This window comes from Teleopsis dalmanni, chromosome X, assembly GCF_002237135.1.
Source record: "Teleopsis dalmanni isolate 2A chromosome X, ASM223713v2, whole genome shotgun sequence".
In the NCBI taxonomy this organism is placed as follows: Eukaryota; Metazoa; Arthropoda; class Insecta; order Diptera; family Diopsidae; genus Teleopsis; species Teleopsis dalmanni.
This window is the reverse complement of record NC_051848.1, coordinates 46836559-46856891: the sequence shown is the minus strand read 5'-3', so window position 1 is coordinate 46856891 and position 20333 is coordinate 46836559. Positions and strand designations below refer to the sequence as shown.

At 29.9% G+C, this 20333-nt stretch overlaps 2 protein-coding genes across 2 annotated transcripts; both read left to right on the top strand.

Moving 5' to 3' along the window:
• The first annotated feature begins 1048 nt into the window (after positions 1–1048).
• Positions 1049–6913, top strand: LOC119688147 (histone-lysine N-methyltransferase E(z)-like). The gene is made up of 8 exons (XM_038102808.1): positions 1049–1280; positions 1615–2304; positions 2380–2540; positions 3961–4058; positions 4123–4312; positions 5771–5907; positions 5986–6412; positions 6476–6913. Exons 1-8 carry the CDS (start codon positions 1159–1161, stop codon positions 6883–6885), a joined length of 2235 nt encoding a protein of 744 aa, XP_037958736.1. The 5' UTR covers positions 1049–1158; the 3' UTR covers positions 6886–6913.
• A 4104-nt stretch (positions 6914–11017) lies between these two features.
• Positions 11018–17167, top strand: LOC119687883 (histone-lysine N-methyltransferase E(z)-like). Its single transcript, XM_038102416.1, has 8 exons — positions 11018–11240; positions 11575–12264; positions 12340–12500; positions 13919–14016; positions 14080–14269; positions 16027–16163; positions 16240–16666; positions 16730–17167. Exons 1-8 carry the CDS (start codon positions 11119–11121, stop codon positions 17137–17139), a joined length of 2235 nt encoding a protein of 744 aa, XP_037958344.1. The 5' UTR covers positions 11018–11118; the 3' UTR covers positions 17140–17167.
• Positions 17168–20333: the final 3166 nt, after the last annotated feature.

The following is a 20333-nucleotide window of genomic DNA, read 5'->3' as shown; positions in this document are numbered from 1 at the left end:
AGAATTTTGTGTAATCATTGTTAAATTTTGTTTCTAATTTCAGCTGTCAAAAATTTAAATTTTGCATTAAAAGCAACAACAATTTACAGCAAAAATTGAAAACATGGCAGCTAAAATTACAAATAAAACTCTCGGCGAAACGTAATGCTGAGCAATTTAACCGCGGAAGAGCGCGCCTGGGAGTCGCAGACTCTCATTCGCGATTCGCTTACAAGCGTAATAAATTAATCTTCTACATACATCGCTTATACATCGCTTAGAAGCGTAACAAATTACTCCTCCATATACATCGCTTAGAATCGTAAAAACTTATTCTTTCGTATACACAGCAGAAAAGTATAAAAATTTATTCTTTCATATACATCGCGTATGCATCGCAGAGAAGCGTAAAAACTTACTCTTCTGTATGTACCACGGAGTAGCGTTACTGAAGAGATAGAAAAGAAACAGTGAAAATAAAATTTAAAAGAAGTTGAGCTAAAAATTGTTGGTTTATTAAAATTACTGAAAATAATATTACTAAACTTTAATATATATTTGTAGTTAATTATATGTACAAAAAAAATAATATAATAAAATAAAATAATAAAAAATATATATTAAAAGTAGTTCAATACTTCTTATTGCTAACTTAATGATATTCACATATTTTAAAATACTAGATATTAAATATTTAAATTTATTAGCTTTAAATAATAAGAAATCAATATTACTTATCTATGTATATATTTATTAAAATTATTTTATTAAAATTATCTTATTAAAATTTATTAATTTAAATTTCACAACTGATCAATTTTAACACGCCAATTTCACTTTAATATTAACAAAAGCGACATATGTAAATATTATATTACAGAAAAAAAAAAGAAGAGCAAATTAATATTTTTGAGAGAACAATTGCTTAACAATCGTCAAGGTTAGCAATAAGCGAGCATTTTGACGATTAGCGATAAATGTATCGTCTAAATGCTGGTTGGTTCCCTTCATGTAAAGCAAAGAGTACTTTTCTTTGTATGCTTTGTTCTAAAGTATTTTTTGACGTTTACTTTCGCGCCAATAAAGTAGTGTGAGTGCCATCAACAGACGCTGTTAAAGCTGCTGTGGGTCTGTCTTGATTTATGAACTTTTTATTGGAAAATTGTTTAATTTAATATAATGAGTAACATAAAAGTGCTTTATGAATGGAAAAAAAGAGTGAAAAATGAATATACAAAAATTCGATTTAAAATGCGTGCCAAAAGGGCAAAGCAAATCGGTCACTGTTGGCATGCAAATTGGTAAGTTTTACAATGCCGTTATATTTTTATAGAATTTCAGAGTTTTATAGTTTGTTTATAATGTTAATAATTTTAAAGATAATTATATCTTAACTTCACGGAACACTTAGGTTTAGCTTAAGTTATCAGAATATATTCTTATATGTAAATTAGTGTGTAATAAGGTGTGTGCACATACCAGAAGGAAAGATTCTAGAAAACTTAAGTTACTGGAAATTTGGTTAAACAAACTACTTAACGATTGGGAGAGACTACTGTATCTGTATTCATATATTTGTGTTACTATTATTTTTGTTTTGCATAACACTAGTCCTTAACATTATTATTTTTAAAGGGCCAGAAATGAGGAAGACATAGCAGAGATAGGCTCTTGGTTACCCATTTCTAATTATGCACCACCACACATCGACTGTGTCAAACGAGCTGAAGTAACTCAATATAAAGATGGGGAAACTACTCGACAAAATGCTCCTATCAGCATTTTATATGCAGTTACTCCGATTCCCACCATGTATACTTGGGCGCCAACTCAGGTTAATTTTATGGTGGAAGACGAAACTGTGCTCCATAATATACCATATATGGGAGATGAAGTATTAGATAAAGATGGTAAATTTATTGAAGAACTCATCAAAAACTATGATGGCAAGGTTCATGGGGATAAGGATGCAAATATTATGGATACACATATTTTCATCGAATTGGTACATGCGTTGACTAGAAAATATACAAAGGAAATGAATGCAACCTCAAGCACAATGGTCACTGACAACATCGAAGAAACTGCTAATGAAAATGAACGAACTGATAAAAATGAAAAAGCTGATACAGAAAATGCAGATGCTAAAGATGTTACCGAGAATGAAAAGAAAAACTCAGAAGATAAGAATTATTATGAAGATGATTCCGATTTAGATGAGGGCACAACGGATAAGGAGAAATTACCATTTCCAGCTCCTATAATATTTCAAGCCATCAGTGCATTGTTTCCAGATAGAGGTACTGCTATAGAACTAAAGGAGAAGTAAGAAAATCGAAATCTAATTAATAATAATAAATTAATTAAATTCAAATACTTATTACTTATTTTATTTTAAAGATACATCGAGGCAACTGAGCATCAGGATCCCGAAAGACCGCAAGAATGTACTCCAAATATAGATGGCGAAAAGGCTGAAAGTGTTAGCCGAGAACGTACGATGCACTCCTTCCATACCCTTTTCTGTCGTAGATGCTTCAAATATGACTGCTTTCTGCATCGTAAGTATTGTTCTAATTTTATATATATATTGTGAAAAGTGATTTTTAAATATTTACAAATATTTAATTATTTTATTTTTATTCCCTTTTACTTTTTTTAAAAAATTAAAAACGTAACAAATAAAAACGTATATTGTACATTATTGTTAAAACGTTAAAATATTTGAAACTACAATTTAGGCCACCAAACAAACGGTGAGTTTGTAGTTGTTTAATGAATGTCAAATATTCGAAATATGTTGAAATTAATATTCATCATTAATCATTTAACATTACATATTATGCAAAATCTCATCATCCGACTCCTAATTTCATTTGAAAAGAAGATAAACGATAAACAAAAAAGGTGTGAAATAAAAAATTTACGGTATCCATTAACCTCAGGGCAAGTTCCAATTTTGAGGATTATATTTTGTATTATAAAAATCTGCATTTTTTTTTAAATTCGCAAAAATAGTTAATCAATAGTTAATCTATAGAAAAATTTGAGGAAAGGATGAAAGACATTTATTTTGAAAAAACATTAGGGGTATTCATTCCCTCTTGTAAACTCATTGCAAGGTGCACGCAATGCACAGATTGCGCGAGCTTGCCATTAACAACAAATTACACGCAGAAAGTTTCTTGCAATTGCTTGCAATCTTCCTATGCCTAAACCCTTGCATATATGCTTTGGGAACAAAACAACAATAGAAAAAAACAGCTGTTTTGACATCAGTTGCTTCTCATTCTTAAATATGAATTTGTTAGCGAAAGGTGTTTAAAATTTTCTAAATATTGTCAGATAAAAATTAATTATATATTAACACCCCTGATTAGGGTAGGGGGGTTCTGAGAACTCGACAAATTTGTCAAGTACATATTGACAATTAGTCAAGATTTTTATCAAGCAAAAAGCTTTTTGCTTTTGGCAGCATTCTTACATACAGTTTTATTTTTCTTTGCTCAATGTGATACGGTTGAAAAAATAGCTGCTTCATTTTGATGAAGCAATTCTGCATTCCGCAACAGATGTGTTCTGGCATCCTTGCAATTTTGTATAGCATTCTTGAATTTCGTGCACCTTGCAATGAGTTTACAAGAGAGAGTGAATGCCCCTATTTTCGTTGTGAATGCATGTCAATGTTTAAATTAAAATATAAATGTTTATATGTGTATTAAATTTAATTATAATAATAATGAAGTAAGAAATTTTTATATTACACACAATGAAAAAGTCACTACGTTTACTAATAAGCAAACATATATAAAGAATATTTAATATAAATAACAATTATCTTACCACTTGCAAAGTTATTTGCCCTCTTCAACATCATTATTCATTGAAAAGTATTTAACAAAAATAAGTGTTAATTAAAAGTGCTAAACTGTATCATAATAATGAAAAGCTAATTTTATTAATATATTTGCCTTGCCATAGGTTTACAAAGTCATGCTGGACCCAATTTGTTTAAACGTCGTTTTCCCGAACTTAAACCTTTTACAGAACCTTGCGGCAAGGATTGTTATATGCTATTGGTAAGCCAATTTTAAAAAATACTCTTCATATCAATTAAGAAGAAACTAAATTTTTGTCGCATAGGATGGCATGAAAGAAAAGTTGGCAGCGGATAGTAAAACACCACCGATTGATTCATGCAATGATGCAAGCTCAGAAGACAGCAATGACAGCAATAGCCAATTTAGCAATAAGGAATTTAATACAGAAAACGGAAAAGATAATGGAGTAGCTGTTAATAGTGCTGTATCAGCAGAAATAAACTCAATAATGGGTAAGCAATGTTATGGATCTGACATAATTTTGATTTCGTATAATCCAAAATGTATTATATTAATTCTATTACACCTATGCAAAATTTACTATATTTGCTATTGCTACTATAGCTTCTATATATTATAGTAACGATTACGAAAAAAATTCATAAAAATATTCCTACAAATGTGAAATTTCTCTTTTAATATAATATTATTGTTATAGCTTTTCTCTCTCTCTCTCTCTCTTTCTTTCTCTCAGTTTTGGAATATTATGCAGACGGTTTTCTTTCGGTAAAAACTATATCGAATGGCATGAATCCGATTTCACTGGCATACCAATTTTGAGTTAATTTTGTCATTATGCTATATACCAAGCTATCATGTTATTGAGGTTGCAAACGTTTTGCATTAACATTGATACATTTCCCATCACACCAGTCTTAAGTTTTTTACCCGCTACGCTATATACCGATGTAACTAACTTTTCGAGATATCAAGGTTTAAATTTGCAAACTATTTGCATTAATTACACTAAAAACGAAACTACACAAGCCATCATCTGGTGCTAACTGATATATGCAATTGGAACATTGATTGCACAAAGAACTGATTATAACAAATTAACAGTTATTGCCTACTTGTTATTGGTGAGAAGTTGTGTGTTTATATTAGAACGAAATCATAAACCAGCTGTAGAATAATTGAATTAATTATTTTTTTTTAAATGCTCTCTAAAATCCCGCCAATCCCGTATTTTTTGTAGATAGTGTATTTAAATTACAACAACAAAAACAGCTGAATATTTATTCTAAATTGTGTGCCCAACCTATTTCTTTATCTCCATAACGTCGCCCATCTGTTCTTGTATTTCAATGCACACACCCAGAGTCCAATTGCTCCGTCCCATTGAAGTGGCTACCATTCTTCGCGCTGACTTAGGATAGTTTCTATTAAAATCCTACAGATCCATAATTCGATCTTATCCCAAACAATCCCATTATCTATTACATATTTTTTTAGAAGCCAGAAATTTCTATTTGTAATTTCTTTCAAGTTATCTGCTAAATAGATCTCTCCAGACTACAACAACAATATTATTTATCCCACTAGAAGAGTGTCAAAATATGTAAAATATGCTTTGTAGTATCTCTTGTAGCACATGTCTACCGATGATCGAAGAAAAGACCACAGGACACCTGTTGTGTATTCATGTTAAGGTTTAAGCGTTATATTTCCGTCCAACGATATCTCCAGCATTAGCATTGGTCGGAACCCGCATTTTTCAACGTTTCTGATTGGTTTTAATTTGATCATCTAACTATTATTACGAAGAATTGTGGAATCGAAACGACTTCCTTAGTTAATTGAGGACGACTCGTTCCTCCCTCCACTTCAACTAACTAACTGACTAACTAACAACATATAATAAATAGTGTATAAATAATATTATTCAACTATTTTATTTTTAATTACAGCTGATATCATGGACACTTCAAATACGAATTGTACATGGACTGGCGGTGATCAATCTCTTTTTCGTACTCTACATACAGTATTTCTTAAAAACTATTGCGCTATAGCACAAACGTTACTGACAAAAACTTGCCAACAGGTTTGTTCTTTTACAAGCAATCTTAAGAATATATTGAATATATTGAATATTGAATATTTCATTTATATGTGTTTTTAGGTATATGCATTTGCCCAAAAGGAAACGAGCGAGTTCAATATTGATGAATTGCGACAAGATTATACGCCACCTCGTAAAAAGAAGAAAAAACAACGATTATGGTCATTACATTGCCGTAAAATCCAACTTAAAAAAGAAAATCCAGCTCATGTGTATAATTACACACCTTGCGATCATCCTGGGCCATGTGACATGAATTGTTCTTGTCTATTGACACAGAACTTTTGCGAAAAATTCTGCAATTGCAGCAGCGACTGCCAGAATCGTTTTCCCGGTTGTCGTTGTAAAGCACAATGCAACACAAAACAATGCCCGTGTTATTTGGCAGTGCGAGAGTGTGATCCAGATTTGTGTCAGGCATGTGGAGCTGACCAATTCAAACTTACTAAAGTCACATGTAAAAATGTGTGCGTACAACGTGGATTGCGTAAGTAGATTTTTCTTTCTCTATTGTATGTTATTTATTTATCTACAACACATAAATTTACAGATAAACATCTTTTAATGGCTCCATCGGATGTCGCAGGTTGGGGTATTTTTCTTAAGGAAGGTGCACAAAAGAATGAATTCATATCAGAATATTGTGGAGAAATCATATCACAAGACGAAGCCGATCGTCGTGGCAAAGTATATGACAAATACATGTGTTCATTTTTGTTTAATTTAAACAATGACTTCGTAGTGGACGCAACACGTAAAGGAAATAAAATTCGTTTCGCGAACCACTCTATTAATCCAAATTGCTATGCAAAAGTAATGATGGTTACTGGTGACCATCGTATTGGTATATTTGCTAAACGTGCTATACAACCGGGCGAAGAACTCTTCTTTGACTATAGATATGGTCCAACAGAACAATTAAAGTTTGTTGGAATAGAACGCGAAATGGAAATTGTTTAAAAAAGTAAAAAGTAAACAACAAATTCAAGATTTTAAGATGTTATAATTTTAATCAATACATTACTTATAATTACACAAAAACAATATAATAAAATATAAATATATAATATAATATGAATATATAATATAAATATATAATATAATATAAAACAATATAATTTATGAGCGGGTATTACACATCATACTTGGCGCGACGACTTGATGCGACGTCGCTTACTATTCATTGCCGAAATTATTTGGAACACTTCTCAAGAAAGAATACTATTAATATATTTTGATGGAAATATTTTGATTTCCACCGCACCGTTTGTCATTCCTGTAAATGTTGCTATACACTTAAGATTTGGCACAAATTTGACATTTCAACGCACCAAGATAACAGGCAGGTCTCCTATGTAATACCCCCTTTAACACTCTCAACAACAAAAGAAGACACAACATAAATATAATTACGTTTTAGTTTTAAAATAAGACATACAAATATTTTTATATAAAGAATGTTTCAATATACTGTATATATTTTAATTTTATTTTCTTTTGGAATTCTGTTTTTATTTATCAATTATTAAATAAATATAACCCTGTTGCGACGGAAAGATACCGCGAAACCTTGGGTTTGAACATTGAAACGAAAACTATTTTATTTTTTTATGTATATTCTTGTTATCTATATACTATTTGATTTAAGAACAATAATTTTCGAATAAGCTTATTATTATGAAATGCAATAGACATATAGCAACCTATAAAATATACTTTTACTTAACATATCATTCGTTTCAAATTCCGAATTAAGTGGTTGGTGTATATTTTGCTGTGCTCAATCATGTGACTTTTGTAGTTAAGCGGAATAATTTGCACCTACTCTTTGACATTATCCTATGACTTTGCAGATGCTTTGTATGTTATGATACTAGACTACTATCCCCACATTTCTGACATACACAGTGAAATCATGTCACGAAACGACTCCAAGCCTATCAATAACCAATATTACAAAGAATTAAAAGCTTTCTAAATAAAAATAATGACAAAGTATTAGGTTCAATTGGATTCAAGACCCTAGTAAAAGTTATGGAAGAAGTAAGTGTCAAGAAGAAATCTTGATTTTTTTTCTCATTATTTTACTGATTCTAGCTTATCTTACAATAAGACTAACAATATTATTATTGTATTTATTAGAATTAAACAAATATTTCTTCAACAGCAAGATCAAGAGCAACATGACCTGCATACTTCAAATATAGAACCTCTGACTTGACGATACATGGAACCAAGTTTGAAGTTATTTAAAATGCTCGAAGTTTTAGTTTTTGCGGGACACTGGACTATAGGATGAAATGAATTCTGGATGAGCTTGTTCTACCTGTGCCATAGGGCACCAATCATTGTTCTCAATATTTTTGATGGAGATGTTTGAAGAATTTTAGCATCTTAAGCACTAGCACTAGCACTATCAAATAGCTGAATGCCTTGAGTACGTTTTGGTTTTATAATGATGTTATATAGGTAAAAGTTCTTTGTACTCTAAGCACAGTCGGGATCTACTGTTAATGGGGGGTAATATAACCTATTGCCCTTTCAAACTGCAGCAATAATTGCAATTATTCTAACAAATAGCGTTTATTTAAATTCTATTGGTAATCAATATCACATAATGAGATGTGTTCTTTTGACATGAAGGCGCCAATAGAACAACTTCTTGGTATGACTGCCTAAATCAATAAACATATGACAAGTAAAGAAAATTTTGAACAAATTCGTTGTTGTAAACACTATTTTTGTGATAATTTTAGATCATTTTATAAAAATGTTTTTTATATAAATGTAAATAAAATGAAAGAAGCAAAAAAATTATTTTTGATCATTTTATATTTTATTTGAATTTATATGAAAGTGTAAATTTTGTTTATAATGAAGTAAGGAGGATACACAGTCAAAGACGCGGCGCATTGACCAAATATTTGACATTTTTGATAGCTCAGGTTCTTAAGAAAGCAATACGAGATCGAATGTAAAATAAAGGGTACGGTAATCATACTGAATGCATTTTTGACATTTGCCAGTGAGGAAATTTCTATTTACACTGAATGAACACAGTTATTTAAAATAAATAAGTAAACAAAATGCACACATACTAAGTAAAATGCAATTCTATGATAATTATTGTATTAAAATTTTTTATTTTACATTTTTATAATATTTTTCAATTATTATATTATAAATTTCAAAACTTTACTATCAATAGAAAATTCTATATTGATATTTGAGTACAAAGTTTTGCTTTTTCATATTTTTCCATTTTCAAAACCTATAAAAATATAATACAAATTTATATTAAATTTTGCCCAAAATTTCTAATGTTTTTTAAAACTAACGGACAAATTTGCGGTGAATAAAATTTGACGAAAGTGGCTGACAGAAAAATTCACAATTCACAATTAAGAAATAGCAAAATTAAAATGTAAGCAAACTTTTGTGTACACTTCAGTTTGCACAGTTGAGGAATTTATCTCCTATATAACACTTGAGATTAATTTATAACACTCTAGATATTTTGCCATAGTAGCAAGATTACCCTGAAATTAACAGCTGTTTTATATGATTTGACAGACAAAAAGTATAATTTGTTTCCACATGTGTCCAATTTGTGAGATTAAAAGAACGAGATTAAGTCAGTTTGCATTTTTAATCTCCACCGTTTACATTATATGGTGGAGATTAATTTTGACGTTCCTCTTGTTGTGCTTTGGTTCGTGTGTTGGATAAATATCTGTAAATAAAGCATTAATTTACAATTTTGTATAAAAAGAATTGTAATATATATTTAATTAATAGTTTTATAACAATAATTTAACAAATTTTGTATAAAATTATTATTAAACAAATTTAATAGAAATTTCACTTACTTCGGAATTTTCAAATTTTAAATGATTGTTTTGAATAGATTTTGACAACTCTCTTTAAGATCGTAAAAAAATCCATTACACTAAGACCTTTTCTCTAAGATCGTAAAAAAATCTATGACATTAAGACATTTGTAGAGTTGCACAGAGAAATAATCATCACACTTAAAACTAATCACCACGAGAAGGAGATTAACTTTTGTAAGGGAAATCTGAGGTTAACACGGGGTCAGTACTTTAATCTTGATTTTTGCTTTTATCTACTTTTAATCACGCAATGGAAACGCTGTATAACACAACTACCAACATTTTATATTACTATTTGTAATATATTCGATCATGAGGACACTGAATGAAAAAAAGGTAAAAAAGAAAAAATACGTGTGTGCGTAGTTGTCGTTGAAGTAGCCGTGCCATGCTGCGTAATTCATTATCATTATTATTAATTTGTAAGATATATTATTAATTAATCAATAAAGTATATAACACTCTTAAAATGTTCGATTGGGCAACAAATGTGACAGATCTAGAGTAAATCTAGATTGAATCCAGATTCACCATTCGAAAATGGCATAAATTGTGTGATTTATTTACTTTTTTTTTTGAATCCATTTATTTTTTGCAATCTATCTAATCGTGTAATGGGCACGTATGGACTATACCCAGTGACATATCCATATATGTATGTGTGATTTATTGATTGTTGGAAGTTGTTGTGTATGTAAAACAGTAATCTATCTATTGCAATGCACTGAATATAAAAATCCATAAAATTTATATAATAATTTCAATAATAATTTTGTTAAAATTGGTTAAAACTTAAATAATTGACTTTTTAAAATAAACTTTTCTTTTTCAAAGATATTATTTGAACCGATATTTCGAGCAAATTAGTCTATAAATAGTCTATTACTTAATTGTTGACCAATTATCTCATTAAAAAACAAATTTATTATTTATAGTATTTGGTCGTTAAAACAATAAATTAATAAATATATCATCATTTTATTGAATTTCACAAATATACTTGTAAAATTATTGGAACTTGTAAAGTGAAAAAATTTATTTGTGAAAGCTTCTCAAACTACTTAGGCGGACCCTTTAAACTGTTTCTGTTAAAGAAAACCTGTTTCTAATTCACAATAGAGACTCTCCTCATGTAAAGCAAAGAACACCTTTCTTTGTATGCTTTGTTCTAAAGTATTTTTTGACGTTTACTTTCGCGCCAATAAAGTAGTGTGAATGCTATCAACAGACGCTGTTGAAGCTTCTGCGGATCTGTCTTGATTTATGCATTCTTTATTGGAAAATTGTTTAATTTAATATAATGAGTAATATAAAAGTGCTTTATGAATGGAAAAAAAGAGTGAAAAATGAATATACAAAAATTCGATTTAAAATGCGTGCCAAAAGGGCAAAGCAAATCGGTCACTGTTGGCATGTAAATTGGTAAGTTTTACAATGCCGTTATATTCTTATAGAATTTCAGAGTTTTATAGTTTGTTTATAGTGTTAATAATTTTAAAGATAATTATATCTTAACTTCACGGAACACTTAGGTTTAGCTTAAGTTATCAGAATATATTCTTATATGTAAATTAGTGTGTAATAAGGTGTGTGCACATACCAGAAGGAAAGATTCTAGAAAACTTAAGTTACTGGAAATTTGGTTAAACAAACTACTTAACGATTGGGAGAGACTACTGTATCTGTATTCATATATTTGTGTTACTATTATTTTTGTTTTGCATAACACTAGTCCTTAACATTATTATTTTTAAAGGGCCAGAAATGAGGAAGACATAGCAGAGATAGGCTCTTGGTTACCCATTTCTAATTATGCACCACCACACATCGACTGTGTCAAACGAGCTGAAGTAACTCAATATAAAGATGGGGAAACTACTCGACAAAATGCTCCTATCAGTATTTTATATGCAGTTACTCCGATTCCCACCATGTATACTTGGGCGCCAACTCAGGTTAATTTTATGGTGGAAGACGAAACTGTGCTCCATAATATACCATATATGGGAGATGAAGTATTAGATAAAGATGGTAAATTTATTGAAGAACTCATCAAAAACTATGATGGCAAGGTTCATGGGGATAAGGATGCAAATTTTATGGACACACATATTTTCGTTGAACTGGTTCATGCGTTGACTAGAAAATATACAAAGGAAATGAATGCAACCTCAAGCACAATGGTCACTGACAACATCGAAGAAACTGCTAATGAAAATGAACGAACTGATAAAAATGAAAAAGCTGATACAGAAAATGCAGATGCTAAAGACGTTACCGAAAATGAAAAGAAAAAGACAGAAGATAAGAATTATTATGAAGAAGATTCCGATTTAGATGATGGCACAACGGATAAGGAGAAATTACCATTTCCAGCTCCTATAATATTTCAAGCTATCAGTGCATTGTTTCCAGATAGAGGTACTGCTATAGAACTGAAGGAGAAGTAAGAAAATCGAAATCTAATTAATAATAATAAATTAATTAAATTCAAATACTTATTACTTATTTTATTTTAAAGATACATCGAGGCAACTGAGCATCAGGATCCCGAAAGACCGCAAGAATGTACTCCAAATATAGATGGCGAAAAGGCTGAAAGTGTTAGCCGAGAACGTACGATGCACTCCTTCCATACCCTTTTCTGTCGTAGATGCTTCAAATATGACTGCTTTCTGCATCGTAAGTATTGTTCTAATTTTATATATATATTGTGAAAAGTGATTTTTAAATATTTACAAATATTTAATTATTTTATTTTTATTCCCTTTTACTTTTTTTAAAAAATTAAAAACGTAACAAATAAAAACGTATATTGTACATTATTGTTAAAACGTTAAAATATTTGAAACTACAATTTAGGCCACCAAACAAACGGTGAGTTTGTAGTTGTTTAATGAATGTCAAATATTCGAAATATGTTGAAATTAATATTCATTATTAATCATTTAACATTACATATTATGCAAAATCTCATCATCCGACTCCTAATTTCATTTGAAAAGAAGATAAACGATAAACAAAAAAGGTGTGAAATAAAAAATTTACGGTATGCATTAACCTCAGGGCAAGTTCCACTTTTGAGGATTATATTTTGTATTATAAAAATTTGCATTTTTTTTTTAAATTCGCAAGAATAGTTAATCAATAGTTAATCTATAGAAAAATTTGAGGAAAGGATGAAAGACATTTATTTTGAAAAAACAGGGGTATTCATTCCCTCTTGTAAACTCATTGCAAGGTGCACGCAATGCACAGATTGCGCGAGTTTGCCATTAACAACAAATTACACGCACAAAGTTTCTTGCAATTGCTTGCAATCTTCCTATGCCTAAACCCTTGCATATATGCTTTGGCAACAAAACAACAATAGAAAAAAACAGCTGTTTTGACATCAGTTGCTTCTCATTCTTAAATATGAATTTGTTAGCGAAAGGTGTTTAAAATTTTCTAAATATTGTCAGATAAAAATTAATTATATATTAACACCCCTGATTAGGGTAGGGGGGTTCTGTGAACTTGACAAATTTGTCAAGTACATATTGACAATTAGTCAAGATTTTTATCAAGCAAAAAGCTTTTTGCTTTTGGCAGCATTCTTACATACAGTTTTATTTTTCTTCGCTCAATGTGATACGGCTGCAAAAACAACTGCTTTATTTTGATGAAGCAATTCTGCATTCCGCAACAGAGGTATTCTGGCATCCTTGCAATTTTGTATAGCATTCTTGGATTTCGTGCACCTTGCAATGAGTTTACAAGAGAGAGTGAATGCCCTTATTTTCGTTGTGAATGCATGTCAATGTTTAAATTAAAATATAAATGTTTATATGTGTATTAATTTTAATAATAATAATAATGAAGTAAGAAATTTTTATATTACACACAATGAAAAAGTCACTACGTTTACTAATAAGCAAACATATATAAAGAATATTTAATATAAATAACAATTATCTTACCACTTGCAAAGTTATTTGCCCTCTTCAACATCATTATTCATTGAAAAGTATTTAACAAAAATAAGTGTTAATTAAAAGTGCTAAACTCTATCATAATAATGAAAAGCTAATTTTATTAATATATTTGCCTTGCCATAGGTTTACAAAGTCATGCTGGACCCAATTTGTTTAAACGTCGTTTTCCCGAACTTAAACCTTTTACAGAACCTTGCGGCAAGGATTGTTATATGCTATTGGTAAGCCAATTTTTAAAATACTCTTCATATCAATTAAGAAGAAACTAAATTTTTGTCGCATAGGATGGCATGAAAGAAAAGTTGGCAGCGGATAGTAAAACACCACCGATTGATTCATGCAATGATGCAAGCTCAGAAGACAGCAATGACAGCAATAGCCAATTTAGCAATAAGGAATTTAATACAGAAAACGGAAAAGATAATGGAGTAGCTGTTAATAGTGCTGTATCAGCAGAAATAAACTCAATAATGGGTAAGCAATGTTATGGATCTGACATAATTTTGATTTCGTATAATCCAAAATGTATTATATTAATTCTATTACACCTATGCAAAATTTACTATATTTGCTATTGCTACTATAGCTTCTATATATTATGGTAACGATTACGAAAAAAATTCATAATAATATTCCTACAAATGTGAAATTACTCTTTTAATATAATATTGTTGTTATAGCTTTTCTCTCTCTCTCTCTCTCTCTCTCTCTCTTTCTCTCAGTTTTGGAATATTATGCAGACGGTTTTCTTTCGGTAAAAACTATATCGAATGGCATGAATCCGATTTCACTGGCATACCAATTTTGAGTTAATTTTGTCATTATGCTATATACCAAGCTATCATGTTATTGAGGTTGCAAACGTTTTGCATTAACATTGATACATTTCCCATCACACCAGTTTTAAGTTTTTTACCCGCTACGCTATATACCGATGTAACTAACTTTTCGAGATATCAAAGTTTAAATTTGCAAACTATTTGCATTAATTACACTAAAAAAGAAACTACACAAGCCATCATCTGGTGCTAACTGATATATGCAATTGGAACATTGATTGCACAAAGAACTGATTATAACAAATTAACAGTTATTGCCTACTTGTTATTGGTGAGAAGTTCTGTGTTTATATTAGAACGAAATCATAAACCAGCTGTAGAATAATTGAATTAATTATTTTTTTTTAAATGCTCTCTAAAATCCCGCCACATTTTAGAATAATTTTAGTTCTGGTTACAAGTTGTAACAAAAAACAATGCGAGATGACCAAAAGTATTCATCTCAATGTTATAAAATATTCCATAGCTATCACTTTCCTCTTTGGTATACATTAAGTAGAGTTCATTACGATGAGTGCACTTACTTCCTGATTGTGCTGTTGTAATTCCTTACATGTTGTTGTAAATATCCTCAGACTACTACAACAACAATATGAGTGCGATTCAATTAATACTCCTTTGCTTGCACTTTTGTTATATTGAAAGTTTTAAAAAATTTCTAAAAGCAAGTATTGAATTGTATTTTTAGATGATAAACTGATGAGTTGAGTATTTTTTGTAGATAGTGTATTTAAATTACAACAACAAAAAACAGCTGAATATTTATCCTAAATTGTGTGCCCAAACTATTTCTTTATCTCCATAATGTCGCCCATCTGTTCTTGTATTTCAATGCACACGCCCAGAGTCCAATTGGTTCGTCCCATTGAAGTGGCTACCATTCTTCGCCTTGACTTAGGATAGTTTCTATTAAAATCCTACAGATCCATAATTCGATCTTATCCCAAACAATCCCATTATCTATTACATATTTTTTTAGAAGCCAGAAATTTCTATTTGTAATTTCTTTCAAGTTATCTGCTAAATAGATCCAGAGTGTCAAATATGTAAAATATATGCTTTGTAGTATCTCTTGTAGCACATCTCTACCGATGATCGAAGAAAAGACCACAGGACACCTGTTGTGTATTCATGTTAAGGTTTAAGCGTTATATTTCCGTTCAACGATATCTCCAGCATTAGCATTGGTCGGAACCCGCATTTTTCAACGTTTCTGATTGGTTTTAATTTGATCATCTAACTATTATTACGAAGAATTGTGGAATCAAAACGACTTCCTTAGTTAATTGAGGACGACTCGTTCCTCCCTCCACTTCAACTAACTAACTGACTAACTAACAACATAAATAGTCTATAAATAATATTATTCAACTATTTTATTTTTAATTACAGCTGATATCATGGACACTTCAAATACGAATTGTACATGGACTGGCGGTGATCAATCTCTTTTTCGTACTCTACATACAGTATTTCTTAAAAACTATTGTGCTATAGCACAAACGTTACTGACAAAAACTTGCCAACAGGTTTGTTCTTTTACAAGCAATCTTAAGAATATATTGAATATTGAATATTGAATATTTCATTTATATGTGTTTTTAGGTATATGCATTTGCCCAAAAGGAAACGAGCGAGTTCAATATTGATGAATTGCGACAAGATTATACGCCACCTCGTAAAAAGAAGAAAAAACAACGATTATGGTCATTACATTGCCGTAAAATCCAACTTAAAAAAGAAAATCCAGCTCATGTGTATAATTACACACCATGCGATCATCCTGGGCCATGTGACATGAATTGTTCTTGTCTATTGACACAGAACTTTTGCGAAAAATTCTGCAATTGCAGCAGCGACTGCCAGAATCGTTTTCCCGGTTGTCGTTGTAAAGCACAATGCAACACAAAACAATGCCCGTGTTATTTGGCAGTGCGAGAGTGTGATCCAGATTTGTGTCAGGCATGTGGAGCTGACCAATTCAAACTTACTAAAGTCACATGTAAAAATGTGTGCGTACAACGTGGATTGCGTAAGTAGATTTTTCTTTCTCTATTGTATGTCATTTATTTATCTACAACACATACATTTGCAGATAAACATCTTTTAATGGCTCCATCGGATGTCGCAGGTTGGGGTATTTTTCTTAAGGAAGGTGCACAAAAGAATGAATTCATATCAGAATATTGTGGGGAAATCATATCACAAGACGAAGCCGATCGTCGTGGCAAAGTATATGACAAATACATGTGTTCATTTTTGTTTAATTTAAACAATGACTTCGTAGTGGACGCAACACGTAAAGGAAATAAAATTCGTTTTGCGAACCACTCTATTAATCCAAATTGCTATGCAAAAGTAATGATGGTTACTGGTGACCATCGTATTGGTATATTTGCTAAACGTGCTATACAACCGGGCGAAGAACTCTTCTTTGACTATAGATATGGTCCAACGGAACAATTAAAGTTTGTTGGAATAGAACGCGAAATGGAAATTGTTTAAAAAAGTAAAAAATAAACAACAAATTCAAGATTTTAAGATGTTAAAATTTTAATCAATACATAATACATTACTTTTAATTACACAAAAACAATATAATAAAATATAAATAAATAATATAATATAAATATATAATATAATATAAATATATAATATAATATAAATATATAATATAATATAAATATATAATATAAATATATAATATAATATAAAACAGTATAATTTATGAGCGGGTATTACACATCATACTTGGCGCGACGACTTGGTGGGACGTCGATTACTTTTACACATTATTCATTGCCGAAATTATTTTGAACACTTCTCAAGAAAGAATACTATTAATATATTTTGATGGAAATATTTTGATTTCCACCGCACCGTTTGTCATTCCTGTAAATGTTGCTAATACACTTAAGATTTGGCACAAATTTGACATTTCAACGCACCAAGATAACAGGCAGGTCTCCTATGTAATACCCCCTTTAACACTCTCAACAACAAAAGAAGACACAACCTAAATATAATTACGTTTTAGTTTTAAAATAAGACATACAAATATTTTTATATAAAGAATGTTTCAATATACTGTATATATTTTAATTTTATTTTCTTTTGGAATTCTGTTTTTATTTATCAATTATTAAATAAATATAACCCTGTTGCGACGGAAAGATACCGCGAAACCTTGGGTTTGAACATTGAAACGAAAACTATTTTATTTTTTTATGTATATTCTTGTTATCTATATACTATTTGATTTAAGAACAATAATTTTCGAATAAGCTTATTATTATGAAATGCAATAGACATATAGCAACCTATAAAATATACTTTTACTTAACATATCATTCGTTTCAAATTCCGAATTAAGTGGTTGGTGTATATTTTGCTGTGCTCAATCATGTGACTTTTGTAGTTAAGCGGAATAATTTGCACCTACTCTTTGACATTATCCTATGACTTTGCAGATGCTTTGTATGTTATGATACTAGACTACTATCCCCACATTTCTGACATACACAGTGAAATCATGTCACGAAACGACTCCAAGCCTATCAATAACCAATATTACAAAGAATTAAAAGCTTTCTAAATAAAAATAATGACAAAGTATTAGGTTCAATTGGATTCAAGACCCTAGTAAAAGTTATGGAAGAAGTAAGTGTCAAGAAGAAATCTTGATTTTTTTTCTCATTATTTTACTGATTCTAGCTTATCTTACAATAAGACTAACAATATTATTATTGTATTTATTAGAATTAAACAAATATTTCTTCAACAGCAAGATCAAGAGCAACATGACCTGCATACTTCAAATATAGAACCTCTGACTTGACGATACATGGAACCAAGTTTGAAGTTATTTAAAATGCTCGAAGTTTTAGTTTTTGCGGGACACTGGACTATAGGATGAAATGAATTCTGGATGAGCTTGTTCTACCTGTGCCATAGGGCACCAATCATTGTTCTCAATATTTTTGATGGAGATGTTTGAAGAATTTTAGCATCTTAAGCACTAGCACTAGCACTATCAAATAGCTGAATGCCTTGAGTACGTTTTGGTTTTATAATGATGTTATATAGGTAAAAGTTCTTTGTACTCTAAGCACAGTCGGGATCTACTGTTAATGGGGGGTAATATAACCTATTGCCCTTTCAAACTGCAGCAATAATTGCAATTATTCTAACAAATAGCGTTTATTTAAATTCTATTGGTAATCAATATCACATAATGAGATGTGTTCTTTTGACATGAAGGCGCCAATAGAACAACTTCTTGGTATGACTGCCTAAATCAATAAACATATGACAAGTAAAGAAAATTTTGAACAAATTCGTTGTTGTAAACACTATTTTTGTGATAATTTTAGATCATTTTATAAAAATGTTTTTTATATAAATGTAAATAAAATGAAAGAAGCAAAAAAATTATTTTTGATCATTTTATATTTTATTTGAATTTATATGAAAGTGTAAATTTTGTTTATAATGAAGTAAGGAGGATACACAGTCAAAGACGCGGCGCATTGACCAAATATTTGACATTTTTGATAGCTCAGGTTCTTAAGAAAGCAATACGAGATCGAATGTAAAATAAAGGGTACGGTAATCATACTGAATGCATTTTTGACATTTGCCAGTGAGGAAATTTCTATTTACACTGAATGAACACAGTTATTTAAAATAAATAAGTAAACAAAATGCACACATACTAAGTAAAATGCAATTCTATGATAATTATTGTATTAAAATTTTTTATTTTACATTTTTATAATATTTTTCAATTATTATATTATAAATTTCAAAACTTTACTATCAATAGAAAATTCTATATTGATATTTGAGTACAAAGTTTTGCTTTTTCATATTTTTCCATTTTCAAAACCTATAAAAATATAATACAAATTTATATTAAATTTTGCCCAAAATTTCTAATGTTTTTTAAAACTAACGGACAAATTTGCGGTGAATAAAATTTGACGAAAGTGGCTGACAGAAAAATTCACAATTCACAATTAAGAAATAGCAAAATTAAAATGTAAGCAAACTTTTGTGTACACTTCAGTTTGCACAGTTGAGGAATTTATCTCCTATATAACACTTGAGATTAATTTATAACACTCTAGATATTTTGCCATAGTAGCAAGATTACCCTGAAATTAACAGCTGTTTTATATGATTTGACAGACAAAAAGTATAATTTGTTTCCACATGTGTCCAATTTGTGAGATTAAAAGAACGAGATTAAGTCAGTTTGCATTTTTAATCTCCACCGTTTACATTATATGGTGGAGATTAATTTTGACGTTCCTCTTGTTGTGCTTTGGTTCGTGTGTTGGATAAATATCTGTAAATAAAGCATTAATTTACAATTTTGTATAAAAAGAATTGTAATATATATTTAATTAATAGTTTTATAACAATAATTTAACAAATTTTGTATAAAATTATTATTAAACAAATTTAATAGAAATTTCACTTACTTCGGAATTTTCAAATTTTAAATGATTGTTTTGAATAGATTTTGACAACTCTCTTTAAGATCGTAAAAAAATCCATTACACTAAGACCTTTTCTCTAAGATCGTAAAAAAATCTATGACATTAAGACATTTGTAGAGTTGCACAGAGAAATAATCATCACACTTAAAACTAATCACCACGAGAAGGAGATTAACTTTTGTAAGGGAAATCTGA